The 20,583-nt window shown below is 40.0% G+C and overlaps 1 protein-coding gene across 2 annotated transcripts in view; it reads right to left on the bottom strand.

The window, feature by feature from the left end:
• Window positions 1–20,583, bottom strand: part of LOC132820158 (glutamate receptor 3-like) — a 335,515-nt gene that overhangs the window by 265,183 nt on the left and 49,749 nt on the right. For both annotated transcript variants that reach the window (XM_060832109.1, XM_060832108.1), the window contains exon 3: window positions 12,515–12,754. In XM_060832109.1, the coding sequence (XP_060688092.1) occupies window positions 12,515–12,754 (240 nt within the window). The remainder of the gene's footprint in view (window positions 1–12,514; window positions 12,755–20,583) is intronic.

The raw sequence follows: 20,583 nt of genomic DNA, 5'->3' as shown, positions 1-20,583 counted from the left end.
CAACATCTTTTATACGCTAATATATCACTTGGTCAAAAATTTAGTGAGTCATATATTCATTGAATGTTATTATACAGATGTACTTGGTTCATCTTGACCATGGAGAAAGTGAGGACTGCAGATCTTGACCATGCCAGTGTTTGTCTTTACAAGTCAGTTCAACTAAGTCAAACTGTTTTGTAGCTCATCATAACCTTTCCCATTCTCCTTTTCTCAAACAAATGTCTAATTTCCTTTTCAAGAGGAATGTACAGATTTTGTTTCAATAATAGTTCATTGAAAAAAATTCCAGAAGTTCAATAACACATTGTGCAATGAAATTGGGATCAAAGTCAATACATTCGGACTAGTTTTGGAGCTTAAAGCAGCTAAAAGGGCCAAAGTAGCAGTACGTCTATTTGCTCCCAATGTGCACAAAAAGCAACCCTCTTTGTTGATCCTACTTCTAAAATTATTGAATTCTTAGGCGTATCAAGTGACAGCTGAAAACAGATGCTAAGCCCCTTGAATATGTACATTATAAGCTCAATATATTTTGAAGCAGGTGGGGTGAAGTTGGCTTCTGATCAGCAGGGCAATAATTCATTGTGTGTGTGGGAAATCATGTCCCACTAACTTTATTGAGTTTTTTGAAGAGGTAACAAAGAAGATTAATGAAGGCAGAATGGCAGACGCTGTCTATGTGGGCTTCAGCAAAGCACTTGACTAGTTTCTGCATGATAGATGAAGTGGTAATGCTCGATCACATGGGATTCAGGAGAGCTAGCCAACTGGAGACAATATAGGCATGAAGTAGGAGACAGAGGGTGGAGGTAGAGGATTGCTTTTTGGATTGGAGGCCTGTGACCAGCAGTGTGCCACAAGGATTGGTGCTGGGCCCACTGCTTCTTGTCACTTACATAAATAGTTTGGATGGGAATATAGCAGGTATAGTTAATAAGTTTGCAGATGACACCAAAATTGATGATAAAGTGCAGGGTAAGAAGAATATCTCAGAGTACAACGGGACAGATGGGCCAATGGGCCGAGGACTGGCAGATGGAGTTTATTTTGATAAATGTGAGGTGTTGCACTTTGACAAGGTAAACCATAGGTTTAAGGTGAAAGGTAAAATTTTAAGAGGACCCGAGGGGTAACTTTTTTATGCAGAGGGTAGTGCGTGTATGGAATGAGTTGCCAGAGGAAGTGGTGGAGGCTGGTACAATTACATTTACAAGGTACCTGGATGGACATGTGAATAGGAATATTTTGGAGGGATACGGGCCAGGTGCTGACAAATGGGAGTAGGTCAGATTCGGTTGTTTGATCAGCACAGACAAGTTGGACCGAAGGGTCTGTTTCTGTCCTGTATAACTCTATGACTCTACAATTATGTTGATCAGCCTCCATCCACACCCCATGCTACTCCTTCCTGAAATTACGTGATGGCGCTGCCAGGACAACTGATTGGGAATTCATCATTCTCATTGCAATTGATGAAAGGGAGAGTTGAATTGAATCATTTTTACTGTCTTTCTCTGCGTAATGGAGGTGGTTTGTAATCTATTCTACTATTTTCTTCTCTCTTTTAAAAATGGACAATGATATGTTTCCCCAAGCCATCTCTGTGAAGTCCAGTTTGAAAATGGCCCACAAAAAATCCTTTGAAGTTAAAATAAAGGATGCTTTATTGACGCTTTCAAAACCCAGGGAAATTGTTCACAACACAAATTCACACATACACACATTCAAGGAAGAAACAAAGAGTAATGGAGGGGGAGAAGTTACAATTTACAGCTTACTTGAAATGAAAGTACTGGCATTAACCCAAATGAATTGGAGAATCCAATAACACAATATTTAGAAAAAGCCCTTTCAGCTGGCTGTGCACACAGGAGTTCAGAGGCAGTGACACTGCAGGTGGAGGTGCAGCAGTTATAAACTGGTAATTCACTTTGCAGGCGAAACTCAGCATTTTTTCGAGAAGCAGACTTTTGAGTGAGATTACGATTAAGCAAGTACTGGCCGTGACTTATGGCAAGTTTACTTCTGATGTTACTTGCAGACTGACTAAAGGAGTCTACAACCACCTGATGAAGGAGCAGCACTCCAAAAGCTACTGCTTCAAATAAACCTGTTGGACTATAACAAGGTGTTGTGTGATTTTTAAAGGAGTCAAAGCTGTATAATTAAAGCTATTTGAAAGTAAGAAGTTTCAGTCACAAGACTGTGATTTTAGGTTAAAACACTCAGTTAACAAGATGAATGTGATCTTAGTTCTGAGGAAGGGTCACTTGAACCTGAAACGTTAACTCTGATTTCTCTCCATAGATGCTGCCAGACCTGCTGAGTTTTTTTCCCAGCAATTTCTATTTTGTTTCTGATTTACAGCATATGCAGTTCTTTTGGTTTTTATTTAGCATTTAGCTCACTGCCACTTCTCGACTAGACATGGCCACCTCGAAGAAACTCTGCTCCTCTCCCTGACAGGACTTTCATTCCAATCTTTCTTCTTCCCCCGCCAACCACTAACTTCACCGTCTGTTGACCAGGTATTTGCTAAACTTCGTTTCCACAGCCACATCACATTCCTCAGTGACTGCCACTTACCTCACGTGGATTCCAACTCAGGGTTCATCCTTCGTGCTTTGAATCCAACCAGGATCATATGTATCTCTGTTTTGTTCAACATTCCACAGACAGTTGCTCTTGCCACATCCTGAGATCCACACTCAGTGCCATGCATCATCATATGCACACTCTCAAACCTCTTTCCAAAAGCATCGCATCACGCTAACCCAAGGCTGTACCACTCCATCCAAGGCACACAAGATGCAATAGCTTAGAGATACCCTCAAGAACCTTCTGCCCCTCCTTTTCCCTCTGACTCCATCTCCTCCCCTAAGTGCACCTCCTGTCATGTATTCACTATCCTTTCTGACCTTCCTTTCTCCAATACCGAACATTCTATATTCAGCAAAAGTCTCCATTTTATCCCTATGCATCCCCACCTTAATCAATTTCAGGCACAACATGATGTTGAACTCTTCTTCCGTCGCCTTCACCCCTGTGCTCATTTCTTTGGGCAAAAGTCCTCTCCCCCTCCCACAGACCCCTTCACCCACCTCCAACATTCTCCCTCCATGTGGACCCTTCCCTCCAGCCTTTCACTTGCACTCAATCTTTTCATTCAGAATTGTCGACGTGACATTGGTTACTTCAACTTCTCTGCTGCTCTTACTCATTCCAACCTATCCTCCAGGGAACTGACTACACTCTATGCTCTCAGATTCAACAGTGACTTTCTTGTTAAGTCTGCCAAGAAGGGTGGTGTTGTAAGTAGTCTGGCAGACTGACCTCTACATTGCAGAGGCTGAGCACCAGCTCTCAGATACTTCCTCTGATCTCTCTGTGGACTATGGCCCATGTTGGAACATCAAGCCATTTGTCTACTACAGTCAAGAACTTCATTCCATTTGGTGATCTCCCCCACCACTGTCTTCAAGTTGATAGTCTCCCAGCCCCGCATAGCTCGCTTCTATCTCCTTCCCAAAATTCAAAAACAGGACTGTCTGGGCATTGTTTCAGCCTGTTCCTGCCCCACTGAACACATGTCTTCCTGCCTTGACTCGGTCTTTTCTTCCCTGGCTCCTGCCCACTTACATCAGTAATTCCTCCAATGCCTTACGCAAGTTACAGATTTTCCAGTTTGCAGGCTGCAGCCACCTCCTCTTTACCATAGGTGTGCAATCCCTTTTGCACATCCATCTCCACCAGAATGATCTCCACTTCTCCCTGGAACAAAGGCCTGAACTGTCTCCATCCAACGCCACCTGCTTGGTCAAACCTGTCCTCACCCTCAACAACGTTTCTTTTAACTCCTCTCATTTCTTCAGGTCAGAGAGGGGGCCATGCATACTCGCATGAGCCCCTGTTATGCCTGTCTTTCCATGGGGCACGTGGAACATTCCTTGTTCCAATCCTGTTCCAGTCCTACTCCGGTCCCCACCCATAACTCTTTCTCCAATATATCGATGATATCATTGGTGCTGCCTCACTCTCTTGTCCAGGATCGGAAACATTTATTGATTTCACTTCCATTTTACACCCAATTCTCACGTTCACTTGGTCCATCTTTGATTCCTCCCCCCCACCCCCCCGCCTCCTCAACATCTGTTTCCATTTCTGGAGATAGACTGGCCACCAAAATCCACTATAAACCCACTGAGGTCCGCTACCTGGACTATACACCCATGCATCCCATTCCTGTAAAGACTCTATTCCGTTCTCCAGGTTCCTCAGTCTCTATTGCATTTGTTCCGATCATGAGTTCTGAGAAAGGGTCACATGACTCGGAATGTCTTCTGATTTGTCTTCAAGGATGCTGCTAGACCTGCTGAGCTTTTCCAGCAATTTCTGTTTTTGTCGGTGAATGCGATCTTGCTTCATCAAAACCATTATATTTTGTACTGAATAATGGTGGAATTGTTCACAACAAGTCAAACATAGTGAGTCTGCTGGGATTTTGTTTGCTAATCAAAACATTTGGGGTTCCTTTATGTGCTTGCCTGGAATATTGAGTCAAATAGAAGAGGGACATTCCAGAGAGAGGCTGGATTTGCTTTTTCCCTGGCCATTACTGGAAATTTCTGAAGCAGCTACCTTGCCCATTCTATTTTCAATAGTAGTCATTTGAAAGCAATCATTTATCATTTTAATTTTTCATTTAAAAAGCAGGATAATCTAGTTTCTTAAAAACAAACAATTCAGGATTTCTTCCTGTCTCTGGACATTACATGATAGAAAAAGATGTCTTTGGAGGATGACAAATGACCATTACATATATAAAATGAGGCTCAAGGACTACCTTTTGATAATTTTATAATTCTTCCTACAGTGGTATTCCAAATCCACTCCATTTGCAACTTAGCTAGACGCTAGTAGAGTTTAAGTTTAGCTTGAAGCTTCTGCATTCTCAATTTCAAGAGACAAAATCTGCTTGTCTTTTTATTGCCTTATCTACCTTTTCCTATACATTTAAGAAGAATGTACCTTGTTATGACTTATGGTCAAACAAATACCTAGAATATGAAAATGAATTGAATTCTACCCAGCCACAGACTCATGTGACTTGGTCACCACGAGAGGTGCCAGGTCTAAACCAACTTGAAGGCCAGATTTTAGTTTTAATTTTTGAACAAAAAGGAAAAATACAACTAGCCTTGCAGTGCACATGCTTACACTTTCTCAGGCTGCCAGTTGTGGCAAGTGGACAGTTAGTGAAGACGAGGTGGTGTCATTGACCGTGGAGAGTCTTTTTAAAAAAACAATTAATGGAATGTGGGCATTGCAGGCTGGGTCAGCATTAATTTCCCATCCCAAATTTGCTTCAGAAGGTAGTGGTGAGCTGCCTTCTTGAGCTACTACAGTCCATTTAGAATAGGTAAATCCACAATGTTGTTGGGGAGGAAGTTTGACAATTTTGAACCAACAACACCGAAGGAATGGTGATATATTTCCACAATGTGGAGGTGCCAGTACTGGATTGGCGTGGACAAAGTCAGAGGTCACACGACACCAGGTTATAGCCCAACAGTTTATATGAAATCACAAGCTTTCAGAGCGCTGCTCTTTCGCCAGGTCACCTGGTGTCATGTGACTTCTAACTTTGATATATTTTCAAGTTAGTATGGTGTGTGGCTTAGAAGGGAACTTGCAAGTAATATCCCATGTATCTGCTGCCCTTGTCTTTCTGGATGATTGTTCTTGTGGGTTTAGAAGGTGCTTTCTGAGGAGCGTTGGTGAATTTCTGCTGCACATCTTGTAGATGGCACTCACTGCTGCTACTGAGCAAAATGGTGCAGGGAGTGAAAATTTGTGGATATAGTACTAATCAAGTCAGCTGCTTTGTCCTGGATGGCATCAAGCTTCTTGGGTGTTATTGGAGCTGCACTCATCCAGGCACGTGTGGAGAATTCAATCACATTCCTGAACGTGTGCCTTGTAGATGGTTGTCAGGCTTTGGGGAGTCAGGAGATGAGTTATTTGTCACAGGATTCCTCTGACCTGCGTTTGTAGCCATTATATTTATGAGGCTATTCCAGATCAGTTTCTGGTCAATGGCAACCTCAAGGATGTTGATGGTTAGAAACCACTGAATCGCCAGAGGATGTTCAAAGGATTGAATGAAGTATACTTTGTTTAAAAGAAACTGAATGATTCACCCTGGTCAATTAGGGAGAAGAGATCCTATCAATGTTAGGAAGAGCTTTGGACTTTAATTGCACGACCATAATTTGGCAAAGAGTGCAATGCATGTATGAATATGGAATGGGTTTTTGGTTGTGTTAAGAAGTTGTTTAGTTTTGCTATAGCAAAGTTTATTAATTGCCAACTCTCTAATTGGGGTCTATTCAACACTGATTTTAATTATTTTGTTACAGTGAGGACTTAAAATATGAAATCTTGTTGTATAATTCATTTGAATCAGTCACTGAGCAATGTATATCCCTTTATATAGCGATTCAGTGTTTCAGGAATGACCAAGGTCCTTCTAGTCTTTGTCTCTTTCTTCTTCTCCTCTCATTTTAATTTCAAAATATCGTACTTTTAAACATTTTTTACAATGTAAAGATCACCTCTCTATCCAGTCTGAGACACTCGCACTCCTGCAATATTTCCTAAATGTCTGTACACTCCAGGCTGACATCATTAGCAAATCTTAAATGTCATTTCCCGACTTCTCAATTTTAATCATGTCAGGCCACCTCCATGGCAAAGCCCACTTGAATATTATCATGTCATTCCAATTGAAAGAAAATTCATTTTATTCTCACCTAATAATTTCTTTCCTGTAACTGTGATTTTTGAAATGCACACACTGATACCACAACTAAAGAAGGTGCAAACGCCTGTGCACAGTTGCAGTGTCTGTGGCGTCATTACTAGAGAAGTGCCAGACAGCTGCGTACAGTAAAACAGTTTGGTCCAGATCAAACAAAGACAGGATGGAAGTACCAAAATGTTTCTCACTCTGTCTAACCATCCAGTCCTTTCATCATTCCTTCCTGCCCCATCATCCTTTTCGCACATTGGTTGCCTGCTGCCAACACATCATTTCTCCCAGTTAGATCGCTCTGCTTGCTGTTCCATTCCTTTCCTGACTCTCTTCGGTGCTCTCTCTCATTTTCCAGCTCTCCTTTTGCATTCCACCACTGTCTTCGTTGCACCTTTGGGCTTCCTCCTTCTTTCATCTTCCTTGTATTCCACCAATGCTGTTCACTACCTGCTGCTGCTTTCCTATTGCTCCATCCCACTTGAATAATGGCAGGAATAAGTAGCAAAGGGAGTGGGAGTGCAGATGTTAGGGACTGAGGTGTGGACAGTGAAAGGGAGAGGTAAAGACAGCAGAGGGCTGGAGTGAGTGAAATTGAATGGAATGGCAAAGCAGACAACCCTGTGGGAGTGGAATGTGTGGTAGATTGAGTCGGTGAAGTGAGCACAAGAGAGCAGAACAGGAAGTGGGCAGCTGTTTGGAAATGGTGTAGGGAGCAGCAAAAATACCAGAAGGGAGCAGAAATCAGAGTAAGTGATAAAGCTGATAACAGGGAGTGCACAGCAAAATAATAGAGGGAGTACAAAGAGAGTGGTGTGGCTTCCAAGGGAGTAAGAAGAAGTGGCAGAGTATATGGTAGGGATTGCATGGTGTAAGTGGGTAGCTAGAAGCAGGAGGGACTAGAAATGCGAATGAACGATAGCTAAGGAGAGCATGAGAAATTGGCAGAGTGGGTGGTGAGGAGTAGGTGGCGAGGAGTAGGTGGCTGAAGTCAGGAAGTAAATGGTGAGAAGCGAGCAGTGGGGAGTAGACAGCAGATCATAGAGATGTACAGCATGGAAACATGGTCCAACCCGTCCATGAAGGAGGAACCAGTAGAGACTGGGAATAACAAGCAAAGAATGGGCCATAGATGGCCCAGTGTGCAAGGCCAGGATTATGTCACATGCAGGATATCTCCTCACAAATTCAAAGTTCCCTTTTAGTCAGCATGATTAAAATATTTGTAATCCAATCAAATTCACAATCTATCATTGTATTTATCAAAGTTCCCAAGCAGTTAATTCATTCTGTTTATGCATCATCTTGCTTTCTGCCTTCTAAGCCTTGAAACTCTCATTTCACAGTTCCCAGCAATTTTTTTGAATTGATTTTCCTGCATTAAGAAATCTAATCCTGGAGATGCTTGTATGATTTCCAGAATTATGTCATATTTATCCTTTGCGATAATTATTTTTCCTACCACATTAGGCATTCAACAAACATTCCTATTTTTTTATCTCTCCACCCTGGAGGGTTCCTTCCTCTATTGCTGATGAAGGGTTTTTGCCTGAAATGTCAACTTTCCTGCTCCTCAGATGCTGCCTGACCTGCTGTGCTTTTCCAGCACCACTCTGATCTAAATTCCTAAATTTAATATGAACTGTAAGTGGTAGAAATCTAGCTTTAAAGAAAATATTGAATCTCTCCACCAAAAGCTCTGCTGGTATCCAATTCCATTAAAGTGAATGAAATTGAATACCATAGAATAATTGAATGATTATAGCAGAAAAAAGGACATTTAACCTGTCGTGTCCATGCAGGCTGTCTATAATGAGCAACTCATCTCATCCCACAACACCCTCTTAACTCTACAATGTTTTTCTGTTCAAGTTCTTATCCAATTCCTTTTTGAATCTGCCTCAACTACAGTGTCAAGCAGCACTTTCCAGATCTTAATTCCTCATTTTGTAAAAGACTTTTTCCACATGCTGTTGTTGATTGAGGTGGTATATTCAGGCTGTTGAGTCTTCCACCCAAAGAAGGCATATAATGGACAGATGATGTGACCCTGCCAGGTTAGTGCAATTTCTACAGATTGGTTTGTTCATTTGGCTGGCCAGTGGGATTGCAGTACACAGTGATTCCAACTGTGAGAGTTCAACTATTTCCTTCACTGAGGTTACCATGAAGGATTCTCCTTCTCAACCCCTTCCCTTTAGACCCTCAGGTAAAACCACCACCAATCTTCTCTCTGTAATAAGACAGCAGCCATATGGTCTTGTAGGACAATGGAAACAACCTTTTTTCCTTTAAAATTATGTCAAATGACAATTTTGTTTTGTCCTTAACTCTATTGTTGAGAACTTACTCACAGGAATGCTCCCAAGGATTCAATCACTGGTATCTTAGTTTACTATAAGATGTATCCAGTTGTCTCCTATATTCTTCCTTAGTTAAAATACTCATTTGTGATCCTCTTTGATGTTTTATTTATCAGCATCTTACAACTATGGGCAAGGGACCAAGCAGCTGATATAGGCTGTGCTGCAAAAATGCATGCAAGTTTAAGACAAGCCTAATCTTTAGAGTGAATGATGGCAACATTTCACAATGGTGACCACCCGCATCCACTCTGGAGTTCAGTTTTAGACTCAGCATATAAGTTGTTGTTAAAACTGCAGATGAGCCAAGGGTCAGGATGATACTGCCTGACCTGCAGCTTTGAGGACTCCAAGGACAAGGGTAAAGGATATTGTTTCTTAAAGACAAAGCTGCCTGAGCAGATAATGGTTCTGGTTCTCGTTTCAACACCTAGAACATCTTTTTAAATCCCCTTGAAGGGAAAGGAATGTGGCATCACCTCACTGATAAAAGGCGGCAGAAACTATGAAGCCATTGTAGCTGGACAACAACATCTGCAGGCATTTGGTGCAGTTACCAGCACTGGTACAGAATCAAGATACAGATAGCAAGCAAACCATGTGGGAAATGAGGTCTGTTGCTCCCAAGGCAAAGCTGTTGCATTTCAAGATCTTTGCAAGTTATACAGTGCAAAAGAACACAGATTTGCTTTGAAAGAAACCTCATTCCAGACATGTAACTGAAGACTACAATAGGATGCAGCACTCTGGCAGCAACAGTGGAAGTGCAGCTGAGACTTGTGTGAGCACAGTGGCAGACACAGTGGCTGAATGATCCAGGCTCACCAGAGGTTTATAGAATGGTAGGTGAGGGAAATTAATTAGATAGAAGGAAACATTCTGTTTCCCTCTGGCAGGTCTGAGTTCTGACATAAGTTCCCAAAACCCTTCAGGGGTAGGCGGCTGCAGTTAGGGAGTAACTGGTGAGAAGTGAACAGTGGGTAGAAGACAGCAGGTGGGGAAGAAATCAGCAGGGGCCGGAATAACCAGTAGGATCAGCTTTCTTGACCTTGACAATCAGGAATCAATTTCACATCCATTAGTAATGTGATCAATAATCTGAACATCCCAGCCCTCTGGAATATGTTCACAGGTACAATTTTACAAAACAAGAACAGATTATACCTGCTTACACCATCATTGCAACAGTTACTAACTTCTAACTATCCACTCCTCGCAAGTACTTTAGAGACTTATTTGTTTTCTTTTTAAACTTTTATCCTTTTGGCTTCACCTCTTATTTCTAATTTGTATGCATGTGTGTTGCATTACTAAGTCTTCTTGTGGTTAGTAATTAATAAACTAACTCTGTTAACTTGAGAAAACCTGGTTACAACATGCATTCATTTGGATCTGGGAGAAATGCATCCACAAGAGAAGTGATATGTTTTGAAATCAACCTTGTGAACAACTCACAAGGAAGCAGTCAAACAAATCAGTTTATCATTCTTCACCAAGGAGATTATGATTTGGATATCTCATTGGGAACTGTAGCAAATTGGGAAATCTTGCCCAAGTTCTGAGCGTGGCAAAATGTGTACCTGCTATCCAGGGAGGTGTCACTGTGCTTACATTCTGTGCAACCCCGAGGTTCCATCAATGTTTCCCATCCACGTTATCTACAGAACTAAGTTGTGGGTGACAAAGGATACCTCCAGAGGTCTTGGCTAATGTGAATGGAACACATACAAAAAGCACTTGGATAATAAAGTTGTGGAAGATTATCCTGACAATAGCCAACTAAGCTCTAACAACAAGCAAGAGATCTACATCTGAAAAGTAGAGAACAACAAAGTGGGAAGTTTAAATCTCCAGAAGAATTGTCAAACAACCAACACATTAGAAAAACTCAGTCTCCTAAATACATACATTTGTAATTCTTGTTTCTATGCAAATAGCTTTGCAATTACCTAATATGTGCGTATTTTCACATTTTGTACTGGTTTCTTTTGCGGAGGAAAAAAATGTTTTATTATTGTTTTAAGAGCTGTATCACTTTAAAAGCTGAGTATGCTCATGAATCAAGGACAAAGATGTTTATGCCTACAAAGCAGTCTTGAAGTGGTATCAAATCCAACCTACTCCCCATCATCATTAAGGTCATTGATGATGTTGGACTTGATTTTCAACTATGAGGGAGAGTCAAAGGATTTGGGAAATTTCCTGACTCAGCCCAACCTACAGACGTAGGACTTTATGGGATGAAGTCCCAAAAGGTAACGAAAGCGACAAAATAGAAAATAGCCCTTCAGCCCTCACACATCACCCACAAACCCCCCAGGCCATCTCCATATACCCACCATGGTCTCTTGTGCCCTCCATTCCAATCATTCATCATTCCCCCAAACCCCCCTTTCCCAGCCACAGCCCCTTATACTCTCCATTCAAATATTTGGCTATGTGCACACTGTATTGATTCAATGTAGGAACACAGTAACAAGGTCAAATGTGAAAACACTTCAAAATGCATTAATACAAATATCAAAGAACTACTTTTACTACCATTCTATCAAAGTGTCAATCAGTCAAATCTTTAAAATGTCATGATGTGGAGGTGCCAGTGTTGGAGTGGGGTGGACAAAGTCAGAAGTCACATGGTATCAGGTTATAGTCCAACAGGCTTATTTGAAATCACAAGCTTTCTGAGAATTGCCCTTTCATCAAGTGTAGATTTCAAATAAACCTGTTGGACTATAACCTGGTGTCGTGTGACTTCTGATTTTAAAATGTCAATAGCAGAAATTGCAAGTATGTCATGCATCTTTATCATTTATAAATAAACACTGAGGAATAATTCTAAGGGTAAGAGCTGTCAATCAACCAATAATATCCCTTGGGTTCAGCTATTTGAACATTCTAATGCTCTCAGCTAAGCATCTCTATGCATTCTTGCTGACAGAAATAACTCCTGGGTTATCCCAAATATCAAATCTGATCAAATAAAACAATTTGAAATTTGAAAAAAAAAACAAAGACATTTCCTGCAGTACTCTATTTCAAGACTAATTATAATTTATTTCCTTCAATATTGCTGAGGTTTCATAAAAGCCAGGTTTTTAATTTGTTTTAGAACTAGCGAGGGCAATAAATCAGGGAACCCATGAATGTCAAACAGAAGTAAAATTTGTTTGAATGACATGTTTTGAATCAAAATTATTAGCTCCTTGGGCATGCAGATTTACTGACACTTTTGCCCCAACCCTGTCGTTGCTGGTTTCAATCACAATTACTTTCTAAGCAGCCATGCATGAATACCTTAGAAAAATACAAAAAAAATGCTTTGAGAATGACTGCTTACCTCTGTCTGTGTCATACAGGTAGACAAATCTCTCCCATTTATAGTGGATAAGAAGGCTTAAGAGTGCTCCTTGCAGTGGTGGCCTCAGTTGAATTACAAACTGAACTTCTCCTTCCGTGGGGAAGCTTGGAGTGATGAAGGATGTGTGTAATGCTCCACAGAAAGACGTTAGCGTGTTCACAGATCTCTTATCATAGAACCCAAAAATGGCATAAACGCCTTTGGAATACTGTGAACAAACTGAAAGAAGAGATCCTTGTTAGTTTTTGAGAGCATCACATTGACAATGGAACATTAGTTATCTGCATTCTAAATTACTTGCCAATTCTGTTTTACCGGTCCAACGAAGAGGGCATGTCAACCCAGGAAACTAGAAAATGTTCACCAATATTTTTGAAGAAGGTGGTTTCACATTTATAAGCTGTCAATTAAGCAGTGAGATGGGAATGACAGTAACTAACAGTGTAACCTTGGTAAGATGATAATATTGCTTATTTTATAATTCTGAAAAACAGCAGTATGTCAAAGATTTTCATCTTGTACTTGTAAGGATATTTCGCAAGAATACAAGTTCAAGAAGAAAGCCAACATTTATACTCCACTTATTTGACAAGTGGGCAGTGTTGTCCTACTGAAGCATGATTAGTAGGCAACTCTTGATATTCACTGGGGGGTACTACAGATGGCCTTGGTGGGTATCCTCAGGCAGCTCTAGGCAGTGACTGCCTGGTTTCAGACTGTTCCACTGCTCGCATGGGCAGCAGTAGTCTGCACTGACTGGCTGAGAACCAACAGCAATGGCATTGGCAGGATGGTAGTAGTGGGAGCGCTAATATTATTCTCAAGGGAAAAATCAGCAGGTTTCTGCTATACAAAGATACTGCTTGTTCCCTATGTCGGTGCTTCAGCAATGCTAGTAATCTGGTGGGGACAGCAGGTAGGGTTTAGATGGTGATAAGCATGGCTCTTACTTCTCACTTTGTGAAGGTAACATGTGGAATCACATTTTACAACCGTTTGTTTGGCATATTTGAAGATAAGGGGCTCAATATAAAATGTCTGGCCTACCCACTATTTTCCTGCCCACATCTGATCTGTCATCCTCTACACCCACCTACACGTCCACCCTTAGATATATTGAGGTCCTTAAGAAGCCAGTTAAATATCAGATTGGCCGGCAATTCTGAGGTGGGCCTTCCTCCTTTGAGTGAGGTGGGGATCATGCCTCCTTCCATTTATGACTGTGAGGCTGCTATGATCAGTGGTGACAGTGGTGGTGGGACAGGAAATCATACTTAACAATCTGAAGCGCTAACTTTGTAAGTTACTGATAAAACTCCAGCAGAAGGACTCTGGTCAATTTAAGGCAGTAGGTCCTAGAAAGGAAATTAAGGTCTTTGAGGTGGTGTGGAAAGGATTCAATAGATGTCTACTTCTTCAGTTACTTGGACAGATGAAAGATGTTCTCCTTAAGGGAAAGAAGGTTAAAGGGAGATTTAATAGACATGTTCCAAGTGATGCAGTGTTTCGATAGAGTAAGTATGGGAAAACAATTTCCAGTGGTAGAAGGATCAGTAACCAGAAGGCATGATTTATGTTCATTCGCAAAAGAAGCATACACAAAATACTAAGAAACCTTCTGAAACAAGTTAATACAATCAGTAATGCAATGCCTCTAAGGGTGGTGGAAGCAGATTCAATAATGACTTTCAGAGGGAAAATTGGAAAATACTTGAAAAGGAACATTTGTAGGGCCAGGGAGAAGTAACAGGGGAATGAGTTTAATTGAATAGCTCTTTCAAAAAAGCAGCACAGGCAAGATGAGTTGAATAGATTCCTGCTGGGCTGTGCTGTTTAGTGATGATGATTCCTTTGGCCCCCCTCAAACATAATTGGGAAGATACCTAAAAAAGTAATAATTAAGTGGGTTGAAAGGTCACTACTTTAAACTCATTTTAAATCATCTGCTGATGGTACAGGAAAGTGCCTGAAATCCCATTTTTTTTTCTCTGGAAGAAAGCACATGGCTTCCATTTGGTGCATCTACTCAGCACTGCCAAAATCAAAAAAAGTTCCATCATTCTATAATGCAATGTACTACAGTTGCAACACACAGCAATATTATAGTCAAGTAAAAACAGAAAATGCATGAATGTATCAAGTCAATTCAGTCTAAGACCAGAGGGCAAAAGTTTAAGGTGAGAAATAAGAGATTTAGAGGAGATCCGAGAAGAAAGATTTTAGTCAGAGGATGAGAGATATATATAATATATAATGTACTGTTTGAAGATGGAGGTAGGTACTCCTTAACATGCAAGAGGCATCTGGATGACCACTTAAAATGCCAAAGCATAATAGGCTATGTACAAACTACAGGTAAAATAGATGAGTGGAGCTTGGTGTTTGTTGATTGGCATAGACGTGGAGAGCGAAAGGGTCCTGTTTTATGCTGTATGAATCTATGACTATGGGAAATATTAACTACTTTTCTCTCCACGGTTGCTGTCAGACCTGGTGAATATTTCCAGCATTTTCTGTTTTTATTTCAGATTCTAGATTTTAAACTCCAAGAATGTTATACACTGTGAGAATTGTACATACATATAGGAAATTTATTGAATTTTTCAGTTGCTCATTCTTTAACAAATCTTTGGCGTTGTTTATCTGGTCTTCTAGCAGATAACAACAGCTTACCTTTATATGTAACATTTTTACAGGATGTTTCATAGGAACATTAGCAACGTTTAACACTGAGCCACATAAACAGATTATAAGGACAGATTACCAAAAGTTTGGTCAGAGAAGTAGGCTGTGAGGAGCAAATTCAAGTAAGAGAGAGGCTGAGAGACAGAGAGATTTATGGAGGGAATTTCACAGCTGCACATAATGGATTAAAAAAAAACTACAGATAAAAGAGCTCTTTTGGTGCTTTGGTACTGTCACTACCTCTAAGCCAGAAGGCCTGGGCTCAAGTCCCACTGCTCCAGAGGTGTGTCAGAGGTAACATCCCTGAACAGGTTGATTATAAATATCGAAAGCTATTAACAAAGTAAAAGAGAGTTTAAAATTGTCTATACTGATTAGTAGTTGCACCTCTAATGAGTATATCCATTCAAGGAAATGGAATTAAAAATAATTTGCTACTGCAGAATTTAATTGGTGCAGTGCGCAGTTAGACATGCTAAGAAAGCAAAACAATGTGCTGTTGCTTTATGAACATTACCATTGCTGTGTGGAAGATACAAAGTCACCAGAATTAGAGAATAACAGCTTCCTATTAATGTCTGATAACAGTACCACAGTAAATGAGGAGGAACATCAGAGTAATGTATGCAACTACACATTCGAAAAGAAGAGTCAAAGGTCCGATTTGCTTCAGACGAAGATACACAAAATCAATGTCCAAATAAGTTTCAAGGTAGCTTCACTGAAAGGAAGACAAAAATTGCAGTTAACCAAGGTCACTCTAAGAAATCATTTCTAATTGATTACTTGAAAAACTCACAATTTTTTTTGTTCTTAAAATAAATTTAGATTTTTAGACTATAATTCCAAGGGTCACATAAAGATTTCCATAATAACTTGAAAAGCAAGCTTTAATTAATGAACTTGTGCATCCTAGAGGCAGGTGTCAGCAGGAAATCTGGAGGCACCTGTGTATTTAGAATCAATATTCTAGAAAGGTCTTCAGACAAGAGAGAACAGATAGTACCAGACACTGAAACCTCAACATCCTGGATAAGATGAAGTATGCCTTACCCATGACCGAGAATGGACACACCTATTCTTCTGTGTGTACGAAGGGAGCTTCTGGTATTAAGACACTCAACTTCAAAGTTTCACTTTGGCTTAGCTGAAGTAAATATCTCTCTCAATCGTTTGAGTAAAATGATCATAAAACTTGTAGTCAGTCTCCAGTGATTGATTATTAACATTAAGGTGAGAGTTCACTCTCCTGCATACCCAAAAGTCTTTCTTGTTCAATCTTTTTGATAAATTTATAATTAGATTGCCTTGATCTAACTCACCGTCCGAAATGTAGACAGAAATGTATCAGTTCATTTATTTAGAATTCAATACATTGATCCGCAAGTGGTGTATCACCTGCCACCTCAATGGGACAGGAAATCAGTGAAGATGATGTTATCAATGTGCACCTGGAACTCAATACTGTGTCCATGGGTGGTGCTTGATGAAAGCTCAGCTATGTTTAGCAGCCTACTCACTGTCACCCTGGCTGGACACTCACTGGCCCACTCACAGCCTCATTCTGCAACCCATTCGCTGCACTGCTTGTTGCTTTACTTACTGCACAAAGGAGCACTGCACTCAAATCTGCCTGCTACCCCTACTTACTACCCACTCCTAAACCCCCACCTCTCACATATCCCATTAACCACCATGATCCTTCACTCATGGGGAACAATAAGCAGAGAGGGAGGATAGGAAGTGTACAAAAAGGAAGCAATGAGAGGTACACCAAGTTGTTGGGAGAGGGGCGGTGAGCAAAGTATGATTAGAAGATTTGAAATGATTCGATTTGAATTAATATGAAATATTTGAAAAAATACATTTTGCTTGCCCTGGACTTGCTAAAATATCTTTGTAATGCTTTCTGTTATGGATAGATCTATTCTTTAGTAGGGGAAGGGATTTGTGATATTGCTAGCAGTGGTATCTCAGGCATTCTGTACAGGAGCGGAGAGGACCTCTTGCAGTTGTAATGACAGAAAATGTATCAGTCTGCAATATGCGCTAGTACTGGAGTAGCTCAGGTAGCAAATGAGCAGCAGTTTTATTTTTTCATTAAAATCGGAGGCTTTTATATTAACCTATACAATTTCATAGTATTGAGAACATAAGAATTAGGAGCAGGAGTAGGCAATTCAGTCCCTTGATCCTGTTCTACTGTTTATTACAATCATGGCTGATCTCAGCTCAGCCTCACCTCCCCTTTCCTGCCCTCTCCCCATAAAGCTTCAACCCATTGCTAGTTAAAAATCTCTATCTCCATCTTAAATTTACTCAATGGCCCAATATCTACTGCACTCTGGACTTGTGAGATCCACAGGCTGTTCCATTATAAAATTGGAGAAAGGGGTTTCATATGAATGTCCTAAGCATTTGGGAATTCAGAGAAATTTGTGGTGAATGTCTGTCAAGCTCAATAAGAACAGCTGAGGTATTCCATGTTAATATCTTCATTCTGTTACAAATCGAAATTGAGCAACTCTTTCCCAAGCTACATTGATAATTCAACTTGCCAAATCATTTTAAAGTACAAATTGTAAGTGCCTGCTCTTGTTAAAGATTGTAAAATAAGTTTTATTCAATATTTTCTCATTTACATGATGTATTCTACTGAACGGACTGGGATTACCTCTTCACTAGGCTTTCAGCTGCTGGAACAGCAACATTACGCTTTCAGAATTTTTCTTGGTGAAGATAGTTCAAATCTCTAATTGAAATCTGACATATTTTAGGCCAGAAGCACATTTAACATTCTTCTGTAATTTAGGTCTAATTTTAAAATCGCTGGGGAATGAATCGTGGATTGTGAAACTGAAGTAGGAAAACGTTGTCTTCACTTAAATAATGTATTTATCTATTTTTAATCTTGAACAGGCCCACTGAACCACATAGCTAGAAATTTAAATGTGGTTCTTGAAAAAAAATGATGGTTTTGTGGATTCACTTCATTGGGATTAATTTCCTGTTCCATCTTCCTTTCAGACAGGCAGACACAGATAACATGAATTGTGAACTCACTCAATAAAAGGGTGCTGGGGGAGTTCTGGTCATGTCACTGGACTAATAAAAACTTGAAGCCCCTGAGACTAATGCTGTGGGGACATAGGTTCAAATGCCAATGAAGCAGCTGGTTGAAATTAAATTCAAAGAATCGGTCCGGAATATGAAGCTAGTCTCAGTAATGTTGATGTGAAACTGCTACTGAGTGTTGTAAAGACCCATCTGCTTCACAAATATCTTTTAGTGAAGAAATCTGCTGCCCTTACCCAATTTGCTCCATGTCTCCAGTGACATAGCAATACAGTTGATTCTTAAATGACCAAGGAAGCCATTTAACTTCGGGGCAATTAAGGTTGGGCAATGAAAGCTGCCCTTGCCATTAACAGCTGTAACTCATAAAAGTGTAAAAAAATGTGACTTCTTGACTTCCAATTCTTGGGATATATACCTAATCAAAAGGTTGATATATTTCTGTGTTTATTTGTCATATGTATAATGTAAGTCACATTGTTTATTGCAAATTTATTTATTAAACAGAGCAACTGACACAAGATGTAAGCCCTAAACATTGAATATTCTCTAGGTTCTTGTTATGCCGATTAACTTGGGAGATCAGGAAGAAATTTCAGAATTTTATCCTTTACCTGAGGTTATTCAGATCCCTGTGGACACTAAATAAATTGGAAAGAGTCTATAATAATGTAAATTATGCATGGGTAGCTGGAAGGAATGGACTGATCAGCGTTTTTTGATACAATGTTTTTCCATCTTAGATCTGAGAAATTGTTTAGATAACCTTAATGATTACATTCAAATGGGTTACTAAACTTGATATTCTCTTGTGGAACCAGATCCTGAAGGGTAAAATTTCCATTTAGCAATTTCTATTTGAATTACAAACAATTCAGTGTCACTGATGGAGTAAAAATACCGAATCCTCAGTATATATTCTATAACACAGCAGTATCAATGCCGTTTACAGGGACTCAGAAACAACTGGTGCAGCCATGAAGTCACATTTTGCTCGTTCATGAGGGAACAGCATTTCTTGGTCATAAGAATACAATATCCATTTCTGTTGGCAAAAATAAAATATTGTGGGAAAGTAAGACATGTTGCCAAAGCTTTTTACATGCGCTCATCAGGATAAAACACAAGAATGTCAAATTTTAAAGGACCAGAACTACTTAGACAGCAAGAGAAAAGGGTAATGATCGGTTTGCTAGTCAACTTTCATTGGTTGAGACATTGCCATGGAGGAGAAAACAAGAGGAGCAGCATGGTGGCACAGTGGTTAGCACTGCAGTTTTACAGCCCCAGGAACCCGGGTTCAATTCAACTCATAGGTGATTATCCATGGAGTTTGCACACATTCTCCCCATGTCTGTGTGGGTTTCCACCAAGTGCTCCAGTTTCCTCCCACAGTCACAAAGATGTGCAGATTAGGTGAGTTACTCATGGATAATGCAGGGTTATGAGGGTGGGTCTGGGTGGGATGCTCTTCAGAGGGTTAGTGTGGACTCAATGGGCTGAATGCCCTGCTTCCAGACTGTAGGGATTCGATGATTCTAAAATATAAGTTCCCCAACATCTCTGGTCATTCAAAAATGTGAATAGCTGAAATACCTTAAGTTTCAGCTTTTATTTATTCTTTCAAGCACTTATTTGGAAATTTAGGATCCCTTCTAGTTTAAGTAGAGGAAGAACATGTTCCTTGATGCTAGCAGCTGAGACAATAAATGTTTTTATAATATAGCAATCAATATAACTTAATACTGCACTAGAACACCCTTGCATGAAATGTTGTATCTTCCCTTTTATCAGCCCACAAGTGGAATAAATTTGCTTTTTACGGAAGTAAAAAAAGTACTAGTATTACAAACAAGTAGTTTGAAACATAACAATGAGAAGTAGTTTGTCATATTCTTGTCATTGAGCAAAATGTTGGAGAAAAACATGTTGATTTTCACTTGGATCACCAATGGGCAGCCAATGAAACTTGATTTAATGACCTTTGTGTTCAAAAAGAAAAATCTTTATTTATGTGCCTAAAATGTTGAAAATCTAGATGTAAAGATTTTTTATGCTTTCTATATGTAACATAAATGAGGTATGTGGTTTCTGTTCACTTGAAAATCTCCACTGGGTTAACTTATGGCTAAATCAATTCACATATTACCGAAAAAATCTCTAGACACAGCCTGTGTTCAGAGTGTTGCAATACAGAGTATCCATGGTCCCTAGTCACGTGATCACATCTAGATACCTAGATCAAATGCAACTTTTAAAAAATTTGATCATGGATCATGGGATGGTAA

The sequence above is a fragment of the Hemiscyllium ocellatum genome, chromosome 11 (genome assembly GCF_020745735.1).
Source record: "Hemiscyllium ocellatum isolate sHemOce1 chromosome 11, sHemOce1.pat.X.cur, whole genome shotgun sequence".
Taxonomy (NCBI): domain Eukaryota; kingdom Metazoa; phylum Chordata; class Chondrichthyes; order Orectolobiformes; family Hemiscylliidae; genus Hemiscyllium; species Hemiscyllium ocellatum.
The sequence above is the reverse complement of the archived record's forward strand: the minus strand, read 5'-3'. Positions and strand labels throughout refer to the sequence as shown.